At 44.7% G+C, this 24,942-nt stretch overlaps 1 protein-coding gene across 1 annotated transcript in view; it reads right to left on the bottom strand.

Moving 5' to 3' along the window:
• LOC149328633 (uncharacterized) overlaps window positions 1-24,942 on the bottom strand; it is a 56,503-nt gene that overhangs the window by 2,692 nt on the left and 28,869 nt on the right. Inside the window, exons 4-9 of the mRNA XM_089559041.1 lie at window positions 23,532-23,808; window positions 17,090-17,246; window positions 15,139-15,260; window positions 11,743-11,851; window positions 8,794-8,955; window positions 3,222-3,344 (exon numbers count right to left, since the gene is read on the bottom strand). Of these exons, the coding sequence (XP_089415167.1) occupies window positions 3,222-3,344; window positions 8,794-8,955; window positions 11,743-11,851; window positions 15,139-15,260; window positions 17,090-17,246; window positions 23,532-23,808 (950 nt within the window). The remainder of the gene's footprint in view (window positions 1-3,221; window positions 3,345-8,793; window positions 8,956-11,742; window positions 11,852-15,138; window positions 15,261-17,089; window positions 17,247-23,531; window positions 23,809-24,942) is intronic.

Below are 24,942 nucleotides of genomic sequence, written 5' to 3'. Positions count from 1 at the left end.
TATATATAAATAAAAAATAAGTAAAATACACACATGAAAGAAAATTACAAGCAGCAAATTAAAGCGCGGATTGTAGAGATACATTGGAGTTTATCAACAAAGAAACAATTAAAATTAATAAAAATGCAAAAAGATACTATCAATACTCGAAGTGCTCAGTCTTACTGCATACGGGTTCTCGACTCACCCGAATTGATGACCAGCACACAGCGCAATATGTTCACAAACACGCAACTACAGTCACTCAGTCAGTCTTCCTTGAACAGCAACTGTAGGCGCCTCGGATTTTTCTGGGCGAATTGCGTAGTTACACGGGTGATAAATTCATTTCTGTGCTTCATTACACGCTCTCAGTGCACAGTCATCATATATATTGATTGGAAAAATGGTTGAACGCGTACGTTGAAAACAAAAGATGACTATATACAACGAAAACTTATTTACAAGATAAATGCACGCTCGCAGCTTCATACACCTCGCTCCATCTTGCTCGCGCATCCGCACAGTCGAGCAACCGCACACACACTGCTCGCCGCTCGTCGTTTTCTCGTCCGCTGTCTTGGTTGTTCTCACCTTCGTTGACAACCCGCCACTAAAAACACCGAAACACAAACACAGAGGCGCGCACATGTGCAAGGGCTTACTTGCCACAATATCCACGAATGCGCACTTTTGGGGTGTAAGGAACGCCGCGCGACTTCCGAGGGGAAGGGACACCCGCAATTAATTCGGTCGGAAAATTTGTTTTTGTGCTTTTATGGGGTTCAGAGCCCCAAAACGACTCAGGCTATAAGGGACGGAGTAGTACAGAGTTTCGGATAATGTCGACCACCTGGGTCTCTTTACCATGCACTGACACGCACAGTACATGGGCGCTGTTGTGATTTGAGGCCCAGCCAGAGGTGACAGGCGAGCCAGGCAGGCGCCATCGGGCTGCGTTGACCAAAGGCGCTGGTTTTCGGAGAAGACGCAAGGAACGCTGGTGTGGGGGCGCCTCTGGAGACTGCGTCGCCGTGAACAAAAGCAGCTAATCCCCTTTGCCGAAGGTTCTGAAAGCGGCGCTTCTACCGCACTGAGCTCTCCCGTGGATCGGAGGAGACAGCGAGCGGCGGCGGCGCCAACTCGTCGCCCGCTTGCCCCTGAGCAGCCCGACAAAGCGGGGGTGGACACGGCTGATTTGTCCTTCCCCCCTCAAGAATTCATCGGTGGCCGGCGTACGAACGTATCCTGATTCTAGCGAGCGACCTGTGCCCTCTTAGCGCGCGAGCGGCGCGAACTTGATTACTTTTGTATTTTGTAAATAGTGTACAAAGCTCTCCCCTGTCCTTTCTCGCTGTCGCTCCCCTCTATACTTCTCCTCACTATCCTCTCCCTTTCCCTTTCGTTTCCGCCGACTGCAGCTCGGGTGCTTAAGATATTAGATAGCAATTGCCGCGGCCGGCAACACTCTTTTGCTTCACTTTTTATTTTTATTTTTTTTTTTAAATAAACCACTACCACCACCACCACCTGTGCCCTGTGCACTGTCTGCCTCCGTGTCGCTATCTCTCTAGAGATCAAAGAAACAGACACCCATCTCAAGACGGCTTGAAACACATGCTCGCCGGTGCCGCTGCATGTCTGCAACAGGTCGTCCTTCAGCAGAGCTGGCGGTGGCGTGGTTTGAAAACGGCGGAACGACGCGCGCCCGGACGCGGCATTTCGCAGATGTGACCAAGCGTCGAAGCGGGGCTGCTTTTACCCTTTTGGCTGAGCGCACCACCGCCCCTGGCGTGCGGCCATCACTCACGGTTCGAGTGAGTGATTTTCCAGGGGGGTGCAGCCGCCCCCCCCTTGCCCCCCCCTCCGGACGCCCATGGTTACGTGTACGAGCACGATTTTGCTACCATAGGCCTCAAGTGGTTTCATCTCTAAGACATGAATTCGAGGTCTTGCACCTTTAATGTTAGCTTAAGAGTCGCAGAGGCAAGAACAACAGTTGTTGTGACCTTCAAGAGATTTAAAAAGCTAGAAATGTATAAAGATGCATAACAATTTTACATGTTAGATGACTACACGCGGCCCACTAGGCACCATTTTTTCACCTGTCCCTTCCAAATGAAAAATTGGCGGGGGCTTAGGTTTGGTTAAGCCTGGTATGTTGCGAAAGCAGGTGTTTTATACTGCATATGCAGGGCCTCTAGCGGGAAGAGCGCGGCGCGCCGTGCCAAGCGGCCGCCGTTACCCGACGCGCCGAATTGGTAGCCTGTCTCTCGTTCCTGGTATGACGTCACGCCATATCGTCACTAGCGCCTCTCCTCGCCGTGCCAAGCGGCCGCCGTTACCCGACGCACCGAGTTGGTAGCACGTCTCATTCCTGGTGTGACGTCACGCTGTGACGTCACTAGGCATGGTATGACGTCAGGGGTCATTCTAAAGGTCCAACGTGCTAATTGGCCGCCGCTACGCGAAAAGGCCGTTCTTAAGAGTAGTATTGCTTTCAAAATAAAAACAAGAATAAAATGGGGCAGCAGGACATCATAACTTCCACTTAGTAAAGGACGCAAGCAAGGACATCCAAGTGCCTATGTAGTTACATTTCCTGGCATTACAAGGGCACGATGTATAAGCCGATAACGGCACACCAGCGGGAGCGCTCTATGCCAAGCGCTTTAGAAAGATGTTTCGCCGCAGCGCATTGCGGCCTCGGCGGACAGCCTAATGTCCTCTTGAATATGGTGCCATGCTCCTAGTTCTCCTACAGATGACAACCAACTCGCGTAGCTCTGCTGAACAGTGCACTCGAGTCATAGCCGCTGGCTCTGCGAATGTATTATCGCCAAATTGCGCTTCTACAAAAACCTGCGGGGAAGGATGTCATCACCTGCAAGGCACACGGGCAGCTTGTTTAATCGGGAAAAATTACCTGCATAATATATTTTTCGTCGCTGCCGCGGTGTGCAGTGACCCACAATGATGACCAAATAAACGAAGGCCCTATCACTAAAGGAGCACGGAACTAGATGAGCGCAGGCATGCGGACTTCATCACGAATTACATTTTTTGGCGATTCCTTTGCAGTCGGTGTGGTAAAGAGTTCAACACTCCGGTTTTTTTTATCCTTAGCGTCGTGCTCGTAATATCCGTGCGCTCTGCATGTGATTTCAGTTTTCAATGCTCAAAATTTCAAACGTTTTTCTTTTTTTTAAATCACTTGATGTCAGGAATTTTAAAAGACGTACCTTTTGCAGCATTGTGTCTGCAGTGTCGAACGTGATGAGATCCTTGTTGTTCGGCCACCCCGTGTACATGTGCATCGTCGACGGACTAAACACGGGTCCCTGGTGGATCAGCTTGTCGCAGACCTGCGTACAAATGCAAGTCATGTTGAGGCTAGGACGAGACATTTTTGCGCGACAGTGTTGGAGCGGATGCTCGCAGCAAAAGCCATGTGCATTGTCACCAAATTCAGGATTGGTCGAGAGGATTGTGATGTTGCTAATTCAGCTCTTCAATGAAAATATTAGAACCTAAGCTAAAAGTCACACTGTGGTGACGGCATGCCTGATTTGTTTTTATGAAGTATAAGGATGCAAAATGAATGAATTAAGCTCAGAACAAAACAGGTAATTAGTTTATAATTGTACCCCTTACCATTGCGGTGATAGTCACACACGCTACCCTAGGCAGCTGATGCAGGTTCGTACGACACGGTTAGATCTTGTGTAAAACCTGTCCCCCCCCCCCCCCCCCCCTTGTGTCGACGCGGCCAACCATTTTCATCATTGTGCGTCAGGTTAGCACCAGCTGGGCGAGGAGGAAATCTCCCTCATGGTGGAAGTGAAAGCAGCGACGGGAGTGCCACCTCGAAGGTTACGCGGAGTTCTGCGGAGCCACTGAGAGTCTCTTCGGGATACGGCCAGCTTCACGAGCGGTAGCAACCGCGCGCTCTCGTCACAATCCGCGACCGGCGCACCTAGATCTGTCACGCTCTGCCGCTGGACTTCTGGTTCCACGCAGCGAAGCGAACGCACCGAACGCGCGCTCTCGTCACCTCCCCCAGCCAATGCTAGGGGATGGCTTCGCCCCAAAAAATGCGGCGCGCGCGGGTAGATCCGGCCACCATTGTCGGCGCGTACAAACGATCGCCGCCGATACCTCCCAAGACGTGCCCCTGCCCCAGCCGGTAAGTCGAAAGCCCTTCGTACGTAGCCTTCTACTTCTGAGGAATGCCTCGTGGATGTTTTATAGCTAGCTGGCCCGCTCTGTGTATTAATCGCAAGTGTAATAAATAACATATGACTTTTCGCGCTTTGTTTTCCCTCCCTTTGTTCCCTCGAGTACGAACCACTCCGCGGTTAGCGAGCGGGAACGATGCATCCGCGGAGTGGCAGTGAGGGGCGTCAGGCTGTATCCCAATATTTCTTCGTCTTCTGTAAATAGAAAGGACGCGCAAATAGAAAGAGCTCATCGTCATAATCAGCCTGACTACGCGTACTACAGCGCGAAGGCCTCTCCCATGTCTTTCCAACTAACTCTGTCTTGTGCCTGCCGCGGCCAGCTTCTCCCCGCAAAACTTCAGAACCTCATCCGCCCGCCTAAAATTCTGCCACCCCCTGCTGCTTTTTGTCTAATCTCAGAACCCATTCCATTACTTTTTAGAACCATCGGTTATGTTGTCGTCGCATTACATGCTCTGTCGACGCCCATTTCCACAGATTTTGATTAGCAAGTCATAAAGCGGCATTTGTTCCCTGATTCGCATTGCCCTCTTTCAGTCCCTTGAATCCAACAACTTTAAAAAAAGCAGCAATTGCTAGTTAACGCTGCCGCGTCTTACCTATAAGGCGAAATTTAATTTTAGCCCGAATGCAATTTTTCCCAAATCGTCATAATTTCCGCAGGAGTGAAATGAATGACACGAAGAAAACTTGAAGAAATATGTCTTCCATCGAAAGTTTGCTGAATTTGATAAAAAAGATTTCCGCAGTCGAACGCATCCTGCCCAAACAAAGTGTACTCTACAGAGGGGAACGCTGACGTCAATGACATTATGCCAACCTGCCGCCCTGTGCACCGCTCTGTATTGCAGAAAGCGTGTAGATACTAGGCAGAATCCCACGAAACATTCGGTGCCTTGCTTCGCGAAAATACACTACCGCACTACGAGCTACAAGATGACGCTAGTATTCACTTTGAGCAATAAACCGAACAATTTAAAGCCTTTAATTATCTCTAATACCCTTAGCAGCAACCCGCCAACGAGAAAAGATTCAGCCTTGCTAGTCGCACTGTCATCCCTTGGAGGAAGTCATAGAATAATAACAAATGCAAATCAATGACAGTATCTCGCACTAACCACATAAGTCCCACTTATATGCTTAATAACGTCTCATTAGAATCGGTGACATCATACCGGTATCTGGGAGTTCTCATTACCAATAATCTATCTTGGAAATCGCATGGTAGAGAGAGGGTGCGGTAGATGGTCCTTGGCGATCACAAAATGAACAAGGGAGGAGAAAACCTCAGTTTGCTAGAGCCAACGTTTCGCCAAGGGGACTTGTCTTCGTCTGGGCGAAGACAAGAAATCGCATGTAAATTATATCACTTCTAAAGCCAGTAGCACCCTTGGATATATACGCCGTAATTTCCGCCTTCCACCATCATCATTAAACTTACTATTGTACACAACTTACATTCGTCCACAACTTGAATACGCGTCATCTGTCTGGAATCCCGGTCACGTAACACTCATACATTCTCTTGAGGCAAAACGAGGGGGTACCCAAAAGAAACCGGACTTATTTTTGTTTGAAATTATTTGTTCACATTTTCAGCACAGACCTTCAATATCCTTCAAAGTACTCTCTACTTACAATGATACGTCTGTCGAATCTTTCATTTCATTTTTCAAAACATTGTTTAAATTCATCTTTTGTGATGCTTGACAGTCCCTCCGTCGTTTTTTTCTTCACCTCAGCAACATCAGAAAAACGCTTTCATTCACCTGTCTTTTCATTCTACGAAATAAAGAAAGTAGCACGTGGCAAGGTCGGGTGAGTATGAGGGTTGAGGAACAGAGGTCATGCCATTTTCGGTCGGAATTGGTCGTAGAGACAGGGCTGTGTGAGCAGAGGCATTGCCATGGTGGAAAAACCAGTCGCCCGTCTGCTTCAAATCAGGCCGCTTCCACCAAACACTGTTGCCCAATCTTTTCAAAACATCCAAGCAGAAAGCCTGGTTAACTGTCTGACCCTGCGGAACAAATTCTGAATGGACGACTCCTCTCATGTCGAAAAAACAAATCAGCATTGTTTTGAGGTTTGGTTTCACCTGACGAGCTTTCCTGAGGCGAGGTGAATTTGGAGTTTTCCATTGGCATGACGGTTGCTTTGATTCAGGATTTAATTCAGGGACACTTCAGTTGTCCCCATAGCATCGTCTTTGAACGTCTTTCTCAATATTTCAAGAGTTCCCGTTCCACTTTTTCCAAGAAAAAATCAGAATTTCACCGGAGCACACTGTTCACGAAAATCAGCCATTGCAAAAACGACACTCACACAAAACAGTCGTCACTCTAAAACTCTTCCTAAACTAGTCTGACCTCCTTCAGCGACGGCACTCGGCATACTTACTCTGAAATGTTCGTTATATGCGCTCCTAGCGATAAAACGCGGTAGCACAGAAGCTGTACCGATTAAAAAAATTAGTCCGGTTTCTTTTGGGTACCCCCTCGTACAAATATCTTAAACAACTACCAAAGGACCGCCAGTGTTACTAATATGAAAACATACTTACAACTACCACTTTTATCGGCACGAAGAAAGCTATCTCGCCTGTCTCTCTTTCATAAAATATACCATCACAACACAACCTTGCGCTATCTTAACCTATCGCTTAACGCTATCGTAACCACCGTCATACATTTCAACTCGCCGTGACCACAGCAAAAAGGTACATATTCCACACTCAAATACGCTTGCATATTCATACTCATTTATTCCTCGGACAAGCAATGACTGGAATAACCTACCAGCATCACTAACAAGTATATCTGAAATTGAGAACTTTAAATCAGCATTACACAGTTTTTTTTTCATAGCTAGTGCTCATATCATCATCATGGCGTTCATAGATGGTGTTCATATTTCCATTACGACTGTTTGTTTATTAGGAACTGCAATCCTTGTTTATTATTTGTTTTCCTTGTCATATTTTTCTGTATTTAATAACACCGCTACCGATTTCGTAACTTACTCTTTGTACTTTGTTCTTTTTCATTCTTTTTGTATGCTTACTTTCGTTTTTGTACTGGTTTCACAGAGATTGTGTATATTTTTTGCTAATAATTTTTTTCTGTACAATGTGTATGCCCCTGCATCCGCCCCTCCCCTCTATAATGTACATTTGTACCCTGAGGGTATAATAAATAAATAAATGAAACCCAGTGTAGCGTCCTCTGGAATGTTTGCTTCCGCATTTTATGAATGAATGTGCCCAAGTCCACGAATTTAAATTTGGAGCAAGCGACAATCCCCCCCCCCCCCCCGCATATATTTTTAAAAATGACCAGCCAGCATCGCAAGTCCGCCGTATGCCCGGGCAGCTTATTTTTCCTGTATTTTGGATACTGGCAATAAATGCCATTCTATTGCCTGCGGCGTAGCCCTGTTGTCGCTGGCGTATCATTAAATAATTTTTTTTTATTTACGTTAACAGTAATGATTCAAAACGTGGGCCCGTCCTAAAACCGAACAGAATTTCTTAGCATGTCTAGGAACCAATGCAGTGCTACAGACAAGCACCACACGGCGAGTAAACGCGCGCTGTGTTCTTCACAGTGCTTTGTCGTCCGTTTGCGTGGCGTTCCTTTGCTTCTAACTCCATGAACCAATGGTTGGGTCATGCCTTATATGGCTTTACGTCCAAAAGTGACTCAGGCTATGAGGAAAGCCGTAGGGAAGGATTCCAGAGTTATCGACCACCTGGGGTTCTTTAAGGTGCATTGGCATCACAGAGTACACAAGCTTTTAGAATTTCACCTCGATCAAAATTTGGCCGCCGAGGCCGCGATCGAACCCACGTCTTTCGGGTGAGCCGCTTAGCGATATAACCAATTACCCATATTACCTCGCTACATTTGTGGCCACGTGTTCTGGACATGTGGCTAAACATAGCCAATAGCAGGCACCTCCAATATATCATTTCAAAACAGCTTATTGCTCTGTGAAAGCGATAGTAAACTTTTTGTTTTAAGCAAACTTTTCTTACTGTCAGAAAACTTTCATGCAATCAGCAAATCACTTGCGTCCTTTTAAAAAATTTGAAGTAAGGCAGCAATTCCTTATTGGCACCCACCCAAGCGCAGCCATACGGCTACAAAGAAAAGCTATACAGCTTTCTGAGAAACTTCCTAGTTAAAGAAAAATTCGTCCTGATCCGGAGCTCGAACCCGAGGCCACCGCTTCACTGAAGCAGTCGCTCTACAAACTGAGAAAACCGGGACAGCAAGCTTGTGGTAGGGCGAGAGCGATTTGATCAATAGCTCGAAGTGGGAACACTGTTGGTCAAATGTTGAAGGAAATCCCCCAAAGGGATTTCAAATTTGCTGGGCGTTGTTCTGCGTTTCATCGGACGGGGTACGACCACGGCAGAATATTCTAACCGAGAAAATAATTTCACTTTACGAATTAAACATCCACCGCGGCAACTAAAGCTTGTCAAATGTTTCTTCACTGATTTTATGATCGTCTATGCTTTAAAAATCACTCGCCCTCTCTCCATCGGTAACAAAGAGGTGTGTATTAGCACCTGGCTATAAAGCACCGGAGTCGAGTAGTCGGTTTGCCAGTTCGGCCGGCTGGCGTCCCAGGTCGTGGTTGTCTTCCACGACATAGCCGCCATGGTGAAAGATGGTATAGCGGTGACCGTGCCACTGATGGATGTGGTCTTAATCTGCTTCAACGCTTCATTCTGCAATGGAAGGAAAAGTGAATGAACAACCACACATCACCAGAAAACAGCGAATGTTTACGTATCTGAACCTCCCAGAAGAAAGTAATAAAGCGCACGATGATTTTCAGAGGAACGATGAACCTGAAGATAGCGTGGACAATACACGCCTTGTAAAACGCGTGTGGGCTTACGCTGGGCCTTTCAGCTGTATTCTGCCAAGCATTAACAACGACAGTGCAATTGGAAGAACGAATCAGTGGACAAATATAGGCAGTCGTCATGGCCAGATAAGGAATATTCGCGTACGTGAAGGGCTTGCATATCTGAGCCCTTTGCGCAGTAACTTAATTAAATTACGCAGTTTTAGATTTCTTGACATTAAACGAAACTTTTTGATGGACAGGTTGCGGAGGAGGTTGAAAAATTACGTTTTTTGCGAACTTTCTCTGAGTTGTTTTTTGAGCCGTTCACTACGACGTCTCTCATAGCCTGAGTCGCTTTGGAACGTTAAACCCCATAAACCAAACCAAACCAAAATATATCCCATAAGATTTCAGGACTGTGACGTTACTGTAGCCTGCAGAGTCATCAAGTTGTCCCAAAGAATACACCGTGATAAAGTTTGCTCCGTGATGAGCGCTTGCGCATCGTTTTATTATGGAGGGTGTTTCTCCTAAGACTACACAATTTTTAAAAATTGGCTTTTCGAGTTAGATGAACGCTTTTTTCAGCACAGGATTGTCAGCAGTGTAGTCCATCAAAATACTGCTAAGTCATGCTAACCAGGAACCTGGTTAACTGATACTGAATAGTTTGTTACCTTTCTAACAAGTACTGTTAGGCTCCTTAATTATTCAAAGAGGTACAGCCCATCATAAGCAATATAATATAGCGAAGCTTGCAGGCAAAGCAACCTGTCCAGTGCGCGTAACTCGTCCAAATAGCACAAATAGGTTGAGCGACAGCGCCGAGGGTAATCGTGTTTTCGAAATTATAAAAACTGATATGGATATTACTTATGGTGGGCTATAGGCCTGCCAATAATTAAGGAGTATAACTGCAAAGGTTTAACATTTTCCTACTGAGTATTACTTAACTAGCTGGCTAGTTAGCACGTCTTACCTATATTTTGATGTACTTCACCGCTACGTCGAAGGAAACGGTCGTCTCACTCAAAAACCCTATATTTAGATATTGAGGAAAGCGTTAGGTAAAATGCCCTGCTTAAGTATGGTGCAGCTACAGAGATGGGACAATCTCAGACTACAAGCTAAAAGTGTGCAATTCCGTAAAATCTGCCGGTCGTTATGTAATATCACGATTTGCACGCAGAGAAGCCAACGCGCTGAACATGAAACCACTCTTGCATCAATGGACATGTTTATTCACTTCGACATTTTTTTATCTATTAAACCTAAATACGCTCGAAGAAATAGCTGTCAGAACTTCTCACTATCCTAAAATTGATTTTAACTTGAAAATGGGGAGCAACGTAATCCTGAACTGTCAGAAAAAAGCTGATGTGTGTTAATTTCTCGATGTGCCCCACAATATCTACACTATTTGTCACCATATAACTTTCGCTACCAAATTTTGCTTAAGCTTTCTATTAGCAGCAAGCCTAGGCTAGCGAACATGGGAGACGTTTAATCTTAAACTTAAAGTGGAGAACGCCATAGCGGTATAGAGCCCCATTCGCATAGCCTACCAAATTACCTAATTCATAGCTAGCACAGTGAATGTCGACAAGACATTACATTAAGTCAAAGCAATTCCAACTGTCTTGGACAAAAATTTGAAGATTTGAATATAAAGGTACCGTTCTGGATATAGTAAAGGGAGCAACCTGCTCTTATTGTTTTAAATTTTTGCGACTGCTCGCATCGTGTAGTTTATTCTGGCTTTGAAAAATTTGTGAAGGCAGCAAACGTTATCAACAAAAAGATGTAAGCCTGCCGAGGGGCGATCGGCGGCTATATTGATTCGAATGGTGATATATATATATATACATAGATATATATATATGACAGAAGCCAACAGCCACAGAAACCAAGGGGCACAGGGGATTTTTAATTAATTTATTTTGTGGTGTTGATCAATTTAGAATATTACTGAATATGTTATCGCTTAAAGCTAATTGATTAGAAAAGCAGAAGGAAAAACCACATGCCACCGGTTGATTCCGAACCCACGACCTCCGAATTACGCGTCCGCCATAGCGCAGTTGGTAGAGCACCGGACGCGTAATTCGGACGTCGTGCGCTCGGTTCCCACCGGCGGCATGTGGTTGTTTTTTCTTCTGCTTTTCTAATCAATTATCTTTAATCGCTAACATATTTACTAATCTTGTCCACTGATCAACAGCAAAAATAGGTAAATAAAAACAAATCCGCTGTGTTTGTTGGATTTTGTGGCTGTTGGCTTCTCTCATATGTAAAACAAGCCCCTCATCCCTCATTCCTTCTCCACATATATATATATATATATATATATATATATATATATATATATATATATATATATATATATATATATATATATATATATGTTGCGAGAGCATGAAGTACTTGACTGCTTACAGGAGTATATAGCGAAGTATACGTTTCGTTAAAGGAAACATATTTATTCGACTCGACGTTTCGATCGGAAGACCGATCTGTTTCCTTTAACGAAACGTCCGCCGCTTATGAACGTGGGTGGCGCTGATGAACACTCTCAAACAAAAAAGGTTCGGTTACTTGTAAAGATAAATAGCCCCGAAAGCAGAAGATTTGATAGCCGCAAAAAGGCTCAATCAGAACTCACCAGTGAATGGACGTGGTGGCTTTCCCACTCAGAGGTCCCCATCGAGAAAGAATTCGGTGGTATTTTGAACAAATGCGTAATTGTAATTAAAATTGTTATTGGGTATTGTCTGAAAGAAATGAATACGTTCGACATCAAGGTAGGAAACAAGTAATCGTGTTCAGACGGTAGTAACGTCTGAAGAGAATCACAGAAATACAGCACAGTTAAAAATCTTCTAGTAATAAAGAGAGCGGGCAAAGACAGACAGACAAGAGCACTGACAGGTGCTAGGAAGAAACGAAAGAGCAAGGATTTTGCTTGGAACGTATCACAAAAAATGTTGTTCAGTTTTCCAGGGAATCTTCTCAAAACTTATATGCTGGACAGTGTCGCTTCCTGAATGCATTTTACTGTTAATGCGGGTGCGTAGCACGTTTCTCGCTTTGACTATTAGCCCTTCCATGCGTAAGCACGATCTTTTTGTACATATATACACTGTTCTCGGATGAATAAAACCATTCGTAGTCCCAGCTTTCTATCTTCTTTTCGTCTGTCTCTCTTAAAGTTTCTATTGTTATATTGCTCAAAGCTGTTTTTATCGATGATCGAAACAACTCGCTGTGGCATGCTCTACTGAAAAAGGAGCTTCTATAGGAGTGGGCTACGGAACTTCCATCCGGCAAGCACTTCATTTATGAAGTTGTGTCGTCTCTGCTATGTTTCATGAATTACTTGGAGGGAGTTGGAATCGTAGCGACAAACATTACGGCCTTGGAACAACTTTGTTAGCCGTAGCACTAAGTTTTCTGCTGTGTGGCTGCATTGAAAGCACTTAACGGTCTTTGAGGCCGGACTGTATTGTGCCGAAAACGTTCCCATCTCCCCGCCTTTATCAAAAAAGACCGCTTGCAAACTCCAGAAAGGGGACTAAATTGCTTCTATGCTCACGCCATGACATCGTCAGCCTAAGAAATAAAGAAAAAAACCTGCGACAACAAGCGCTTCAGCCTGGTGAATTCTTAATGTGAAAGGTGAAGTACTTGACCGCTAGACTGACTTTGGACCTGTAGATGCATTGGTCCGTAACCTTTTGAGCGCAAAATGACGTGACAATGGACTCAGTTTTCGTGGTTCCTCTCAAACAAAATGGCCTCTGCAGTCTAATACACATGTCCGTGTTCAGTTTTTAGGCCAACAAAATATTCATGGCAATGCCAAAAGTTCACCCAGATATGTCTACCCCCATAAGCTCCAACTGTTAAAAATTCAGACTGCCTCTCCATATTGTGTTGGGCTAATTACTTGGGCATCGTTTCTTTATGTTTGGAATAATTGACAGCACGTGCACCTCAAATTTTAGAAGAAAATTACTTATATTATCCGTATCAGAATTCTCGTTTTGGCAGGTTAACGACCATTCATTATCTTTACTGTTAGTAGAGAAAGCGACAATTTTCCTATTCAAGTATCATAGACCGTCATGTTTAATTGCACTGGCTGGGATGCATTCCGATCCGCAGGCAATCCATATGTTGAACCGAAATTTAAACAATGCATATACATCAACAGTGACTTTTGATAATCGTCGCCTTATCTTCTCTTCCAGGCCAGGAGATGCTGTGGAGGCGTAGTGGCTTCGGCGTTGCACTGCAATGTTAGTGCGCTTTACGTTTCTATTCCATGTTGAGAAATCTACCTGGGTAAATAATAATGTTAAAAATTATGCTTTCTTCATCTCTTATTCCTGCCATAGGTTTAGCTTTCATAGCTTGGGGGTGGAACTCGGCAATCGAGCGAAAACCGCGACCTACAAATCATGAGCACGATATCAAGAAAACAAGAACAAACTCAACTGAAGTTCTACTTTCTCAAAATAGAAAGCCAAGAATAGTGTTAGTAAGTTCAAATTCTAGAGCGCATTAAATTTCATACAATGTATAAACGCTCTCACGAAGTGCAAATACCCTGAGCACATATTTGGAGGGCATTTACAAGACTTGAAATATCAGAATATATGACCCGGATTAAAATTTCCTGTGTCATAGATGGTTTTGAACACTTACTTGTCTATGTGTGCTTCAATACTATATTCGCTACATCAAAACCGGGGCGACTATAGAAGCCGCTGTTGGTCCTCGCGTAGGCCTTACAAATAAGGGGGCTACAGATTTCCTCACCGAACGAAGAGGGCGAGCATTACTTGAAACCAGTACGGCCATGAAGTGGAAGCCACATGAAATCGGTTCATCACAGTTGGACTTGCTTACTGTAATAATAGTAACGTACGCAAAGTTTCAATTTTTGCCGTGTTGTGTTCAAGATGGTTAGCTAATGATGAGATAACGTATTAACCACAAATGGTTTGTGCATACCGTAAAAGGGCCTCCGAGATTTATATAGATAAAAACTGAAACAAACGGAGTGAGAGAGAAAGTGCAAAAGCATTAATGAAAAGCAGAGGACTTAGCCGGAGTGTAAAACTCGCTGCTATGACAATCTTCGTGGGTACTGGACTTAATAAAAAGAATGAAAAAGAGAGGCGCGAAATATTATAAAGTAGAATCTATTGTTATCAAACGATAATCGTTAAAGCTGCATAAGCACTTAACATTATTGTTTTGAGTCTACCTCTTTGTGTGCTTTCCGAGAAAGGGTGCCACTAGACTGCGTACCAGGTTTCTATTGGAACACATAAAGAATAAATTCAGAAGTGTAGAAAGGCTTCCTCAAACAGAAGAAAAGCGTTCGTGTTTTCAGTGTTAAAACAAGTGGTGCTAATTTAATGTACTCAACAATGACGTTATATATTTTGGGGGAGCTCCTGTGGCTTCGTTATTAGCTTTTATGCAGAAAGTAAGGTTTCTGACTAGCGTATGCAACTAACTTCACAACTTCACTTCACAAAAAAAAGAATAATTGATAAAATTTCTACCGTTCTGTTAGTCTATAACACAGCGTTAACAGTACTCGACAAAGCCTACCAATGTTGATGGACTATGCTTGGTAGTTAGTTTGGTTTCTTGAGAAACTATTGATAAAGACACCTGAGTAAAAACTTTTCGTTTAGATAACGATCTATTTTAGACGTTAGTTTCGAAAGCCTTGTGAATTTGGAAGTGTTCTATGAAGCGTCCCTCATAGCCCATGTGAAGGTTCGGAACTTTAAACATCACATACCTAGCACTTTCCATTAAAGGCGTATTACAGATAGTGCAGTGGAGCTAAAATGGGTGATAATGTGGGTGAGGGCACCAAAGCGAGTAAAATAATATATTTTGAACAATATGATCAGCTTGAGCAGGCGGAGCCACGACTGACCGGATATTGTTGTATAACGAGCAATTAAGTTTCATAAAATTCCTCGCAGCAGCCGCTGATCACCCGCTGCGATTAACTTGTAGAATGGCCACCCACCTCTGAAGGTATGAAAATACGTCATTGAATTTGTCGAGGTCGCTGGCCGCTTGAAACTGGAATCCGACAACTCGGTGCCCGTTTTGATTAGAACCCAGGGCATCCTGACGGCTCTTGATTTCCTTTAAAGAAATTGCATCATTTCCACTGTATGAACACGCCTGCTCAACAGAAAAAAGAACAAAAACTAGGAGAGAGTGAGGGCTGCTTGAGAGTGGCGAGACGCATATTCCTTATGGAGCCAGCGAAGCATGCAATCAACTGTACGGGGCAAGCCAGTTATATTGCGAAAGCAGCAGTGCATCATGGAGTCAAGTCACAGACACATCACACGGGAGTGATGTGCGCGTTAGTGCGCGAATTCTGAAAGCGCAGCAGCTATGACAGCTCTCCTCACTGCTTACAAAAGCTGTTAAGGTCTAAAGCATCCAATGTACGGCGCCTTCACGTTTACTCTACAGGCTAACATCCCGTAAAGAGGGTGTTTGTGCAGCAAGTATTTATGTAGTGGTTTGGCCACAGTGCGCTTGTAATTATTCTGGTTACTTCAAGGTTGATAAAGAACACTTTGATAACACACCCCTTACTTCCTCTATCCTCCTATTTGCCCGTCTTTCTTACCTTTCAAGATTCAAATTGTGGTTGTGGAAAATAACGCCCGTATTTAATTCATAGGTGCGCTGGGCAGACCACTGGATATAAATCGGGCGTCACGTTATGACACAAATCATAACGTGTAGATTATAGCTGGAATTCCTCTGTGAGAAGCAAACACTGCTCCTTCAAGCCATTGTAATAGTGACTACTTTAAAGCTGCCTTCTTGTGTGGCTCGTGAAGTACAGGGTAGGTCAGAGGTTCCAAGGAAGCAAACTCTTCTTTTAATACTTGGGCTAAGGCATTTACGACGCGTCCAATGGTCCAAATGGCTGGATAGTAAAGAGCGGGTCCCCGCTCACATGCTTGAATACCTTGGATTCTTCACAGGCGCTGTAATTCTTTGACGGTACTGCTCAGAAATAGGCTCTGCTGCTTGTGAAATTTTAACCAACTGTGTAAATATTTCACTACAATCACTCTACCCTTTTCTACAAAGAGTTACGTGCAACTTGTCAATAATTGTGTTCATTTTCTTCTGTTTTTCCGCTGGTGTGTTATGTCCGTAGCTACTTAACCAACCAATGGCTTTAATTTATCAAGTCACTCGAATATTCGCTTGAAGTGGCCTCACCAGAGTTATTAGGCGAAAGAACTCTTCGTCAGTGTTATAGATTGAAATCAGCATGAGTTAAAATCGCACCTGAAGCTGATGAACAGCGTACTGTTGAGCTAACAAATTTTCAGCTTAAGAAGGTAACAATATCAATTTTATTGTACTCGCTGCTTTGTTGGGAGTAGTGCACACGTCGTTAATATACATATATAGAGACGCGAAATTCGTCACGCGAAAAATGTATTTCAGAATTTATTTTCTTCTGTTAAATTATTTGCTTTGATCTGGTAAACGGTGGGAATAAATTCAAAAGGTATTTTCGACCACATGATGCAGGATGCTATAAAGTTTCGCCTATATCTACTCAACTGATTTTTATTACGTCAACAATTTCGAAGAGTCAGTATCGCAAGGCAATGAAAATAAATTTTTAATTTCACTTGCTCGGTCTGATGGAAGCCGCCGAAAGTTTCATTTTGGGGAAATAGCTACAACTCGGTTTCAGAAACTGGAATTGATATAAAACTGTGGAATAAAGATAAGTATAGATCTTCCAGGCCGTAGCCCTGTTATAGGTAGCGACCCATGTTTACTAAATGGGCGCAAACGATGTAAGCGAGAAGACACGCAACAGCATTATGCGTGTCCACTTCTCAAATAAGCTTAGAGCGAGTAATGAGCCCGTTTATCCTCCTGGCTTTTGCGCTAAAGTCCTACAAGAAGTACGATCCAAAACTCACAGAGAGAAGATTCAGCCTGGCGTTGTTGGTCTTGAGTGCGTCGGCACTTTCCCAGACGTGCAAGAGGCCGTAGTGGAAGATCATGTCGTTCCAGAGTTTTGAGAACTTGTACTTCCCGTCCGACGACCTCAAGGCAGTGTACGCTGCCTCTGCGTCGCTACGCGACATGAGGGAACAGCAATTAGGTAAAAAAATTAGCCATTGCGCGTTTTGTCCGAACTACTTTTTTCGGCACACAAAAAGTTCCACCAATGCCATAGAGTTTCAAAGCAGGGTCCCAATATTTTCGGGCCATTAACGTATGGTCTCAGTGATGATATAGCAAAGGGTGCTAAGATGCTGGGAGATGTATTCTTAAGAGCTGCTTTCTAACAAACTGTTTGATGTATTGCGTCGGTTTCCCCTAGCCACTCCTACAATTTCATTTTTGGCGACATGGAGATCACTTACGAGAATAAGAGCAAACATTTGAAGCGCGGTATCAGGCATATGACTGCAGTTAATGACATTATCGGTCTGATTTCTCAGTACACACGATGGCATGCTTCTGAAATGATAATATAAACGACATTGCGTTAAAGGCCTCGTTGTCCAGAAAATCTGGTTCCGGTATCGTCGGCGTATAATAACAAGTATGACTCCAGCAGGCAACGCCCAGATTGCAATGTAGGAAGCAGGTGGGCCACCTTGGTCGCGTATACTTCCGGCGTCATCACAAGCTGCCCACAGGGTAGTGAGCAAACTCCCCATTTTTTTCAGGAGACAAATTAATGATTGGGTTGCTCGGAAAGAACAACCTGGGCCGCACAAGGCCCACCCCTGGGAGCACCTGCCGTCGCACGGCAGTGGAGCCTCACTTAACTGATGCACCATTGCGCCAGGAGGGCTATTATTTACGCTGTCGCGCATATAGTGAACGCGGAGCTTAAGTGTCCCTCGAATTTGTTTTCACGGAATTTGGCCTAGGCTGGCAAAGCTCTAATGCGCAACAGAGATCGGGTTTTCCTAGCCTGTGACACTCAGGCCCTTTTCATGGCGGCATGCGTTGCTCGGTTAAAAGCCAGTGGACCCCATACCAACGGCCCTCGCTTAAGTGCTTGAATATAATGCTCCCCGGCATACACGCTTCAAAATCTTCGCACCTTACACTGTCTCGGCGTTAGTACAGGGCAAGCTCCACGATTCTCCCGGCGCAAGACGAGCGTTCACAAAGGGAAATGTTTAACAGCACTGATGCTGTCTTAAGCCATTCTGCAGTCACTGCACTGGCTCAAAGAGACCAGCTATTGAAGAGAACCAGGCCCCAGCAGATTCGTCCCTTTTTCATTCTTTTTTTAATGTAGAGCTAATGCTAACGGTCGGAACCACTTAAAATATTTCGGTCAGCTTTCCTACTCAGCTAAAGTAGCACTTGTCGGCCCTCGGCCTCTCCCTGTACCACTGTGGGTAACTGAATGGTTGAAGCAAAATGAGGCGCAGGTTGAATTGTAAGCAACTTTTCTTCGCTTTAAACGTTTGTTCGAGAGTGAAACGGTGCATAAAAAGAATGGAAAGGGTGCCATGGTACAAGTTGGCAAAAGTAAATGTTCAATAACAAAATAGCGAACAATACAGCACCGCCTATATAATTACACGAGAACAATACATATGCTGTGGTTGGGGACATTTTATCAATAAATAGCTTTGCGCCCACCCAGATATGAGGGGCTCTTAGTCAAGGGCTCCTGCGTCTTTTGCTGTTTGTAGCGCCCGCTGAACCATCTGTCTTCGGTGCGCTATTATTGGGCTGGACAGCGCGGCCTATCCCCACTCCGGTTGTGGGTATGCAGTTCCCTTGCTTTAGGCCACATGTTGCAGTATAAATAACATACCCTTAAAGAAGGGTATCTACAGATTAGTCTGTTGCTACTTTCATACACCCGGTCCTCCTTCGAGGGAGCCCACTTTCCTACCACTTGGAATCATTTATTCTCTAAACGCTACCAGAAAACAACGGTAATCAAAGCGTGGTGTAATGCAGCTAATCTGAGTGTCATTTTAAAATATAGGTGCAAAATGGTAGGTAACCACACTTCGTTTTTGTCGACAAACCAGATACTTGACTATAATCCAGGCTCCGTAATAAGTGCAGACCTAGGCTTGCAGTATTTGTGAAAATATGCATCAGAAGTTTTAGCCTCAAAAAGCACTGAAGCAACTGCACTAGACCGTAAGCAGATAACTCAGTGAAATACCTCTTACTTGCTGTTTACATAGAGGAAGGAGTGAATGTTACGAATGCGAGAACTTAAACCTAATTTCGTCCTTTCGGTCCGAGTGTGATATTTTTATTGAATTTTCGATTATTAACAAAAAGGTACAGAGGGCTCGAAGTACTTTGCCCGCGCACTTATAGTTCAGGATAATAAATTAAAACACTGAAGTGGTTTACCATTAGATGCGGAGTTCAGATTTTCGTGCTTGAAGTAGTCGATCAAAAAGTGAAACAGTAGGAAAAAGTACCCTCGCGTATATTAGTAGAATAAAGAAAAGCTTGGTGCATGAGTATATCTCCTAACTTTTATGAATTGCCTAAACCCTGCAGTTTAACAAAAGTATTTTGCCTTGTGCGTAATCGAAACAAAGAAATTTTTATGAAAACTCGTTTTTTTCGTCTCCATTCTAGGAGGGTTTTGCTGTAGACCTTATTCCCGGGTTGCTTTGCTAGTGCAGTTCCAAGAAAAGGGTACATAGAAAAGGAAATCATTTATAGAGGACCCAGGCTGCCCTTACTCCCAGCACTCCTCCTTCTTTGTCCGTGTTAAATAACCGTCATCAATAACTCAGAAAACCTGTTTCATCACTCGGACGGGTTATTACTGCATTGTGATAGGCTGATTTGCACGCTGTTCATTCGCACTAACAATTCCCCTAATGTTTTGCAGGTACAGCGAACCACCAGCAACACGAACTTTAGCGTTCTTTTTCATGTTCTAAAGCAAATCAACGACTATACTTTATTGAATTTTTTTGACAATTCAGTATTCTGAACATCTTTGCCACTTGCGCACTGATCATATTCACTGAAGTACCCTCAGGTGCTCAATGTTGAGTACAATGCCTTTCACGCGAAGCCCTTACATCTGTGGGAGGGTTATGTTTCCATAAGAATCTTCTTAGCTGGAACAGATATCGTTCAAGAAATTCTTTATTTTATTTACAGTCGAATATGTTTTTTAGAAAGTTTATCGTGCAATATGTTATGCAATAATGAATGTTTAGCCCTAATGTAGGAACATTCAGCCATTAATGGCTTCATTTTTCTTGTTTGCTGTTCGAGACAAAAATACGAAACTTGGTCATTTCCTACCGCTAAATTGCCTAGAAACTGATTTAAAATTTATACAACCATAAAGTATACATTATTAATGAGCTAGTCAATAGAAATAATGCTGCAAGTTATGCGGATCTGTAACGTGTCACGGACGCAAGTTGTAAAAACTACCAAATTATTTATTGTTAGCATGAGAATGTCATTTGCGAATTCATGCGTCCGTAATGGGGATAAATAACGTGAATTTGGGACTTCTAACGCACCCGCGCTGAAGAAGGCAATGTACAACCGATAGGGTATGCAGCGTATAGCTTGACCTTTCTGGCCAAACAGTGCACAGCCTCAACTGTCGTTCAATATTTGCGGCGTGCATCGGTGAACGTTCGTCCCAGTTGTGAATTACGCGCCGTGTGTTTAAACTTACTCGCCCTAGAGGAGAACCTTTCGATACTGTGGCCGCGTAGACAGATTTCGACAGAATGAACCGATGGAGTACCAAGTCACACATATCACCGAGGGCTCCTAGTGGTAGCTTACTGGGGCGCTGGTTGGACAAGGTTGTGCTGCCAACTTTGATGCCATTCATGACAGCGAGGTTCCATCGTACTGGGTTTTTAAGCTCAAAGCTTATTGCGTAGCTTTCTACTAAACTTCAGCAACAGAACCACGTACCATCTTGCCAAATGTAACCGACGAGCCGCATAGGCGGCCGGAGAGGGCTCCGGCGGTGACATTTGCTGCATGGCTGCTAGTGTAAAGATGCTGACGTAAGCCTGCGCCCTCGCTCAGCATGACAGCGCTGCGAAGGCGCGAACTAACTTCTCGCAAATGCTGCCCGCTGACTTTTCACCCAAGGAAGGAGAGCGAGGGTAAAGACATGTCTGTCAGTTTACGAGGTCTGTTAGAAAAGTATCCGACTTTATTTTTTTTTGCGAATACCTGATGGATATGAAACAAGCGCGCTTGCATCAGGCGACCTTGAACCTTCATGCGCATGCACGAATTTTTTCCTGCCTGCCGATAGCGTCAGTCGCTGGGACACAGCATTTGAGTGAGGCAGTGCGCAGTGCTCTCGTCGGTTTTTTATTGCAAGGAAAATCGCGGAGTGAAAGGAGCAGCGCTACTACATCGAATTTTGCCATAAACTGGGCGACAACCAAGTGTAAACCATTCGAAATATTCAGACGGCTTTCGGTGACGATGCTATGAGCAGCACACAGATTAAGCAGTGGTACAATTGATTTAAAATGGCCGCACATCGGTGGAGAACGAGCCACGCTCCAATCGGCCATCAACATGCCAAAATGACCAGGTCATTGCCGAACTGAACGCTATGGTGATGCGGGACCGTCGCGTGACTATCCGGGAAATTGAGAAAGAGGTGGACATGAGCAATTTCTCCGCACATTCCATTATCACCGAAGATTTGGCCATCGACAGTGTTGCGGCGAAATTCGTGCCGAAGCTGCTCACGGTGGAGCAAAAGCAGCTTCGTGTTGTAGTCTCACAGGACATGCTGGATTCCGCAAACAGTGACTCCGACTTCATCAACATCATAATCACTGATGACGAGTCTTGGGTGTACAGGTACGACCCGGAAACCAGATCCCAGTCGTCACAGTGGAAGCATTCCACGTCACCAAGACTTAAGAAGGTCCGCCAAGTGCGCAGCAATGTGAAAGTGATGCTGACTGCTTTCTTTGACACCCTCTGTGTGGCAGACCACGGGTACGCACTCCACAGGGCCAAACAATGACCACAGAGTACTACAGGGATGTCCTCCGTTGCCTACGTGATGCTGTGCGGCGCAACAACCCGGAGCTGAGGTCAACAGGAAATTGGCGCACCCATCGCGACAATGCTCCTGCACATTCCTCGCAATCGATTCAGATTTTTTTGGCGAAAAACCAGACTCCTGTAGTTCAGCAGACTCCTTACTGTCCTGATATGGTCCCTGCGATTTCTGGCTGGTTCCCAAAATCAAAAGGCCATTGAAAGGAGCGCGATTTCAGACAAGGAAGAACATTATGGCTGCAACGACAGCTGAGCTAAACTCCATTCCGAAATGGGCCTTTTCGAAATACTTCCCAGAATGGCAGCACCGCTGGGAGAAGTGTGTGGAGTCCCAAGTAGACTACTTTGGAGGTGACTAGGTTTGCAACGCTCCAGTTATGCAAGTTTTTTTTCTACGGCCAAAGGTCGGATACTTTTCTAACAGACCTCGTAAACTCGCAGCCGGGGAGCAGCTGGCAGCGCGGAAGGCCGCAACGGCAACGTGGTTCCTCGGATGCATCTGGCAAAAACGGTATATTTACAATGCACGGGACAGCATTCAAAACAACCGAGTAAATACTGGCAGCATGCGCAATACTGCTAAGTAAAGAGTTCAGCGCTGATAAGTTAAATAATGGGTCAATCGTTCGACGTCACAAAGTGTCCAAGCAGCAGTGTATGAAGTAGAAGGTGGACACATTTTTCAAAGCGCTTACAGCACTTTCAAGCATAGCCGCCTGATGATGACTTAGGAAAGCAACTCTGTATTCTAAACGTCTGGGGGAGTAGTGCATTCGTTCCGATGTCATGACGCCAAAGAAGGTAACCAACCACACACGTTCACCACGGCTCGCACAAGTGCAGCCTTTCGCTCATAAGAGCACGCAACCACGCCTGGAACACTGTGGTATTCATATAGCCAAGCATAGTAATATTGCAGCCTAAAATTGGGCAAAGTTTCGCAGTATGCTTTTTGTGCGAATAGTTATATGGCCTGTACTTAAGCTAGGACTGTCGTAGAGTTGGTTTCACAAGGCCAATGCCCTCTAAAAACTTTGAGTACCTACACTTGTCCGTATGCATAATTTCGTCAACAAGACAGAAATTATTTTACGTCACCTGCTTGTCTCAACAACCGGCCCGGCAAGGGTACAAGAGATGATGTGAACGGTAGCGACGAGAACGAACGCAACAAATGGCGACTCAGCTATGGTACACTCTGGGGTCTGCCCCTTGTGCCGTGATTGTTCTGACGGGTTCACCGCCTTGGTCACGCTTATAGGCCTGATCTTATTAACTGGTTAAACTTCAAAAGAGCAATGCCATGCGCGCAAGTACCACTGACATTCCACTCACATGTAGTCGAAGGAGGCGCCGTAGCCGGTCCCGCTGTTGCTACCACTAGCCTTGGCCCTGGATCGGAAAGTGGCAAAGCTGTACTCGTCGTAGGCGCCGCGGAAGTCATTCGATCCCCTGTCGTAGTGGATAGCAGTGTAGAAAAGCAGCGTGCAGATGCCATCCTGTAGAGCATGGAGCGCGGGGTACACCCTCGAGGTGACCGTGCACAGCAGTATGTCGTCGTGCGGCGTCGTATCCAGCGGTTTAGGCTGCATTCTGGGCGTTACCGGCGGCTCTGCAGAGAGTGCGCGAACGCCACCCACTTCATAAGCGCGAAACGTGCAGGCTCGAAGGTGGAGGTGGGTAGGGCTTGAGCGATTCTCTAACGCAGTTCGAAAGGAAAACACTCTGAAACCTATGGTAGAATATGATTCGAATAGACGCTGCGAGCATCTACTCTCAAATAGGTCGGTTGCGAGTATCACCATGCACTATACATTTTTTCGTTGGTAAATGGGTACAAACTTACATTTATGTATGCGACTTAGGTGACATCTCTTCCCAACACTTTCTTTATAATGCCTGCATTCGCATTACGAACGTTATACCTGGAACTTCGGGGCCAAGCTTAGTGATGGCGCCTTCATTCGAAGCAAGATGAATATTTCTGTCTTTCAACAAATCATTCCTAAATATTCCCCATAGACCTCACGTGAAACCGCGTTTTGCATTACGGTAACACATCTATGTATTGCAGCTCAGCATGCAGACTGCTATATAAATTTGAAGAGGCAGTATAGAAGGAAGTTTAACGCAAATGAGCAGAGGTTGTGAAAATTTCACTTGTGGTCTTTACATCGAACAAACTTCTATAACTTGCGGTGGCGCTTTTACGAAACCAGGGCGGATCAATACTCTAGCAGTAGCCGTTTCATCGATGTCAGAAGAATTGGGACTCGATTCAACTGGATAATGGGTAAGGTAGCGAAATGCTCCGAGTGTCCTTTTGGTGGTATAGCTTTTAAGAAAGCAGTGAACGTTTGGTTCAAAACTGGAGAAAGTCAAGAACTTTCTGTTTTTGAGATCTGCGTTGCGAAAGAGGACAAATATGCAAGGCGACTGATAGAAAGTAATCCTCGGTGTGCAGATGTCTTCTGCAGAAATAAAATCCACTTTGCAGGAAACATGTTTTTTGCTTGGCCAGACAAGCTGTGCGCAGTTATTGTGCATTCACTATGCGCACACAGCAAGTCTCAAGCAGTGCCGTATCAGCGATCTGTTATTGTTCTGCTGCACTCAACTGTAGTCCATATAATTTATTAGCATGATCTGTGAACTCCTCAAGCACATAACGTTTACTCAAGTCATTAACTCTGTTGACAAGCACAATAATATATCGAGACATAATATCGCGGTACCAGCAGGGTTT

The sequence above is a fragment of the Amblyomma mixtum genome, chromosome 9 (genome assembly GCF_055824585.1).
Source record: "Amblyomma mixtum isolate Tamu chromosome 9, ASM5582458v1, whole genome shotgun sequence".
NCBI lineage: Eukaryota > Metazoa > Arthropoda > Arachnida > Ixodida > Ixodidae > Amblyomma > Amblyomma mixtum.
Note: the sequence above shows the minus strand (reverse complement) of the source record. Positions and strands in the feature narration are given on the sequence as shown.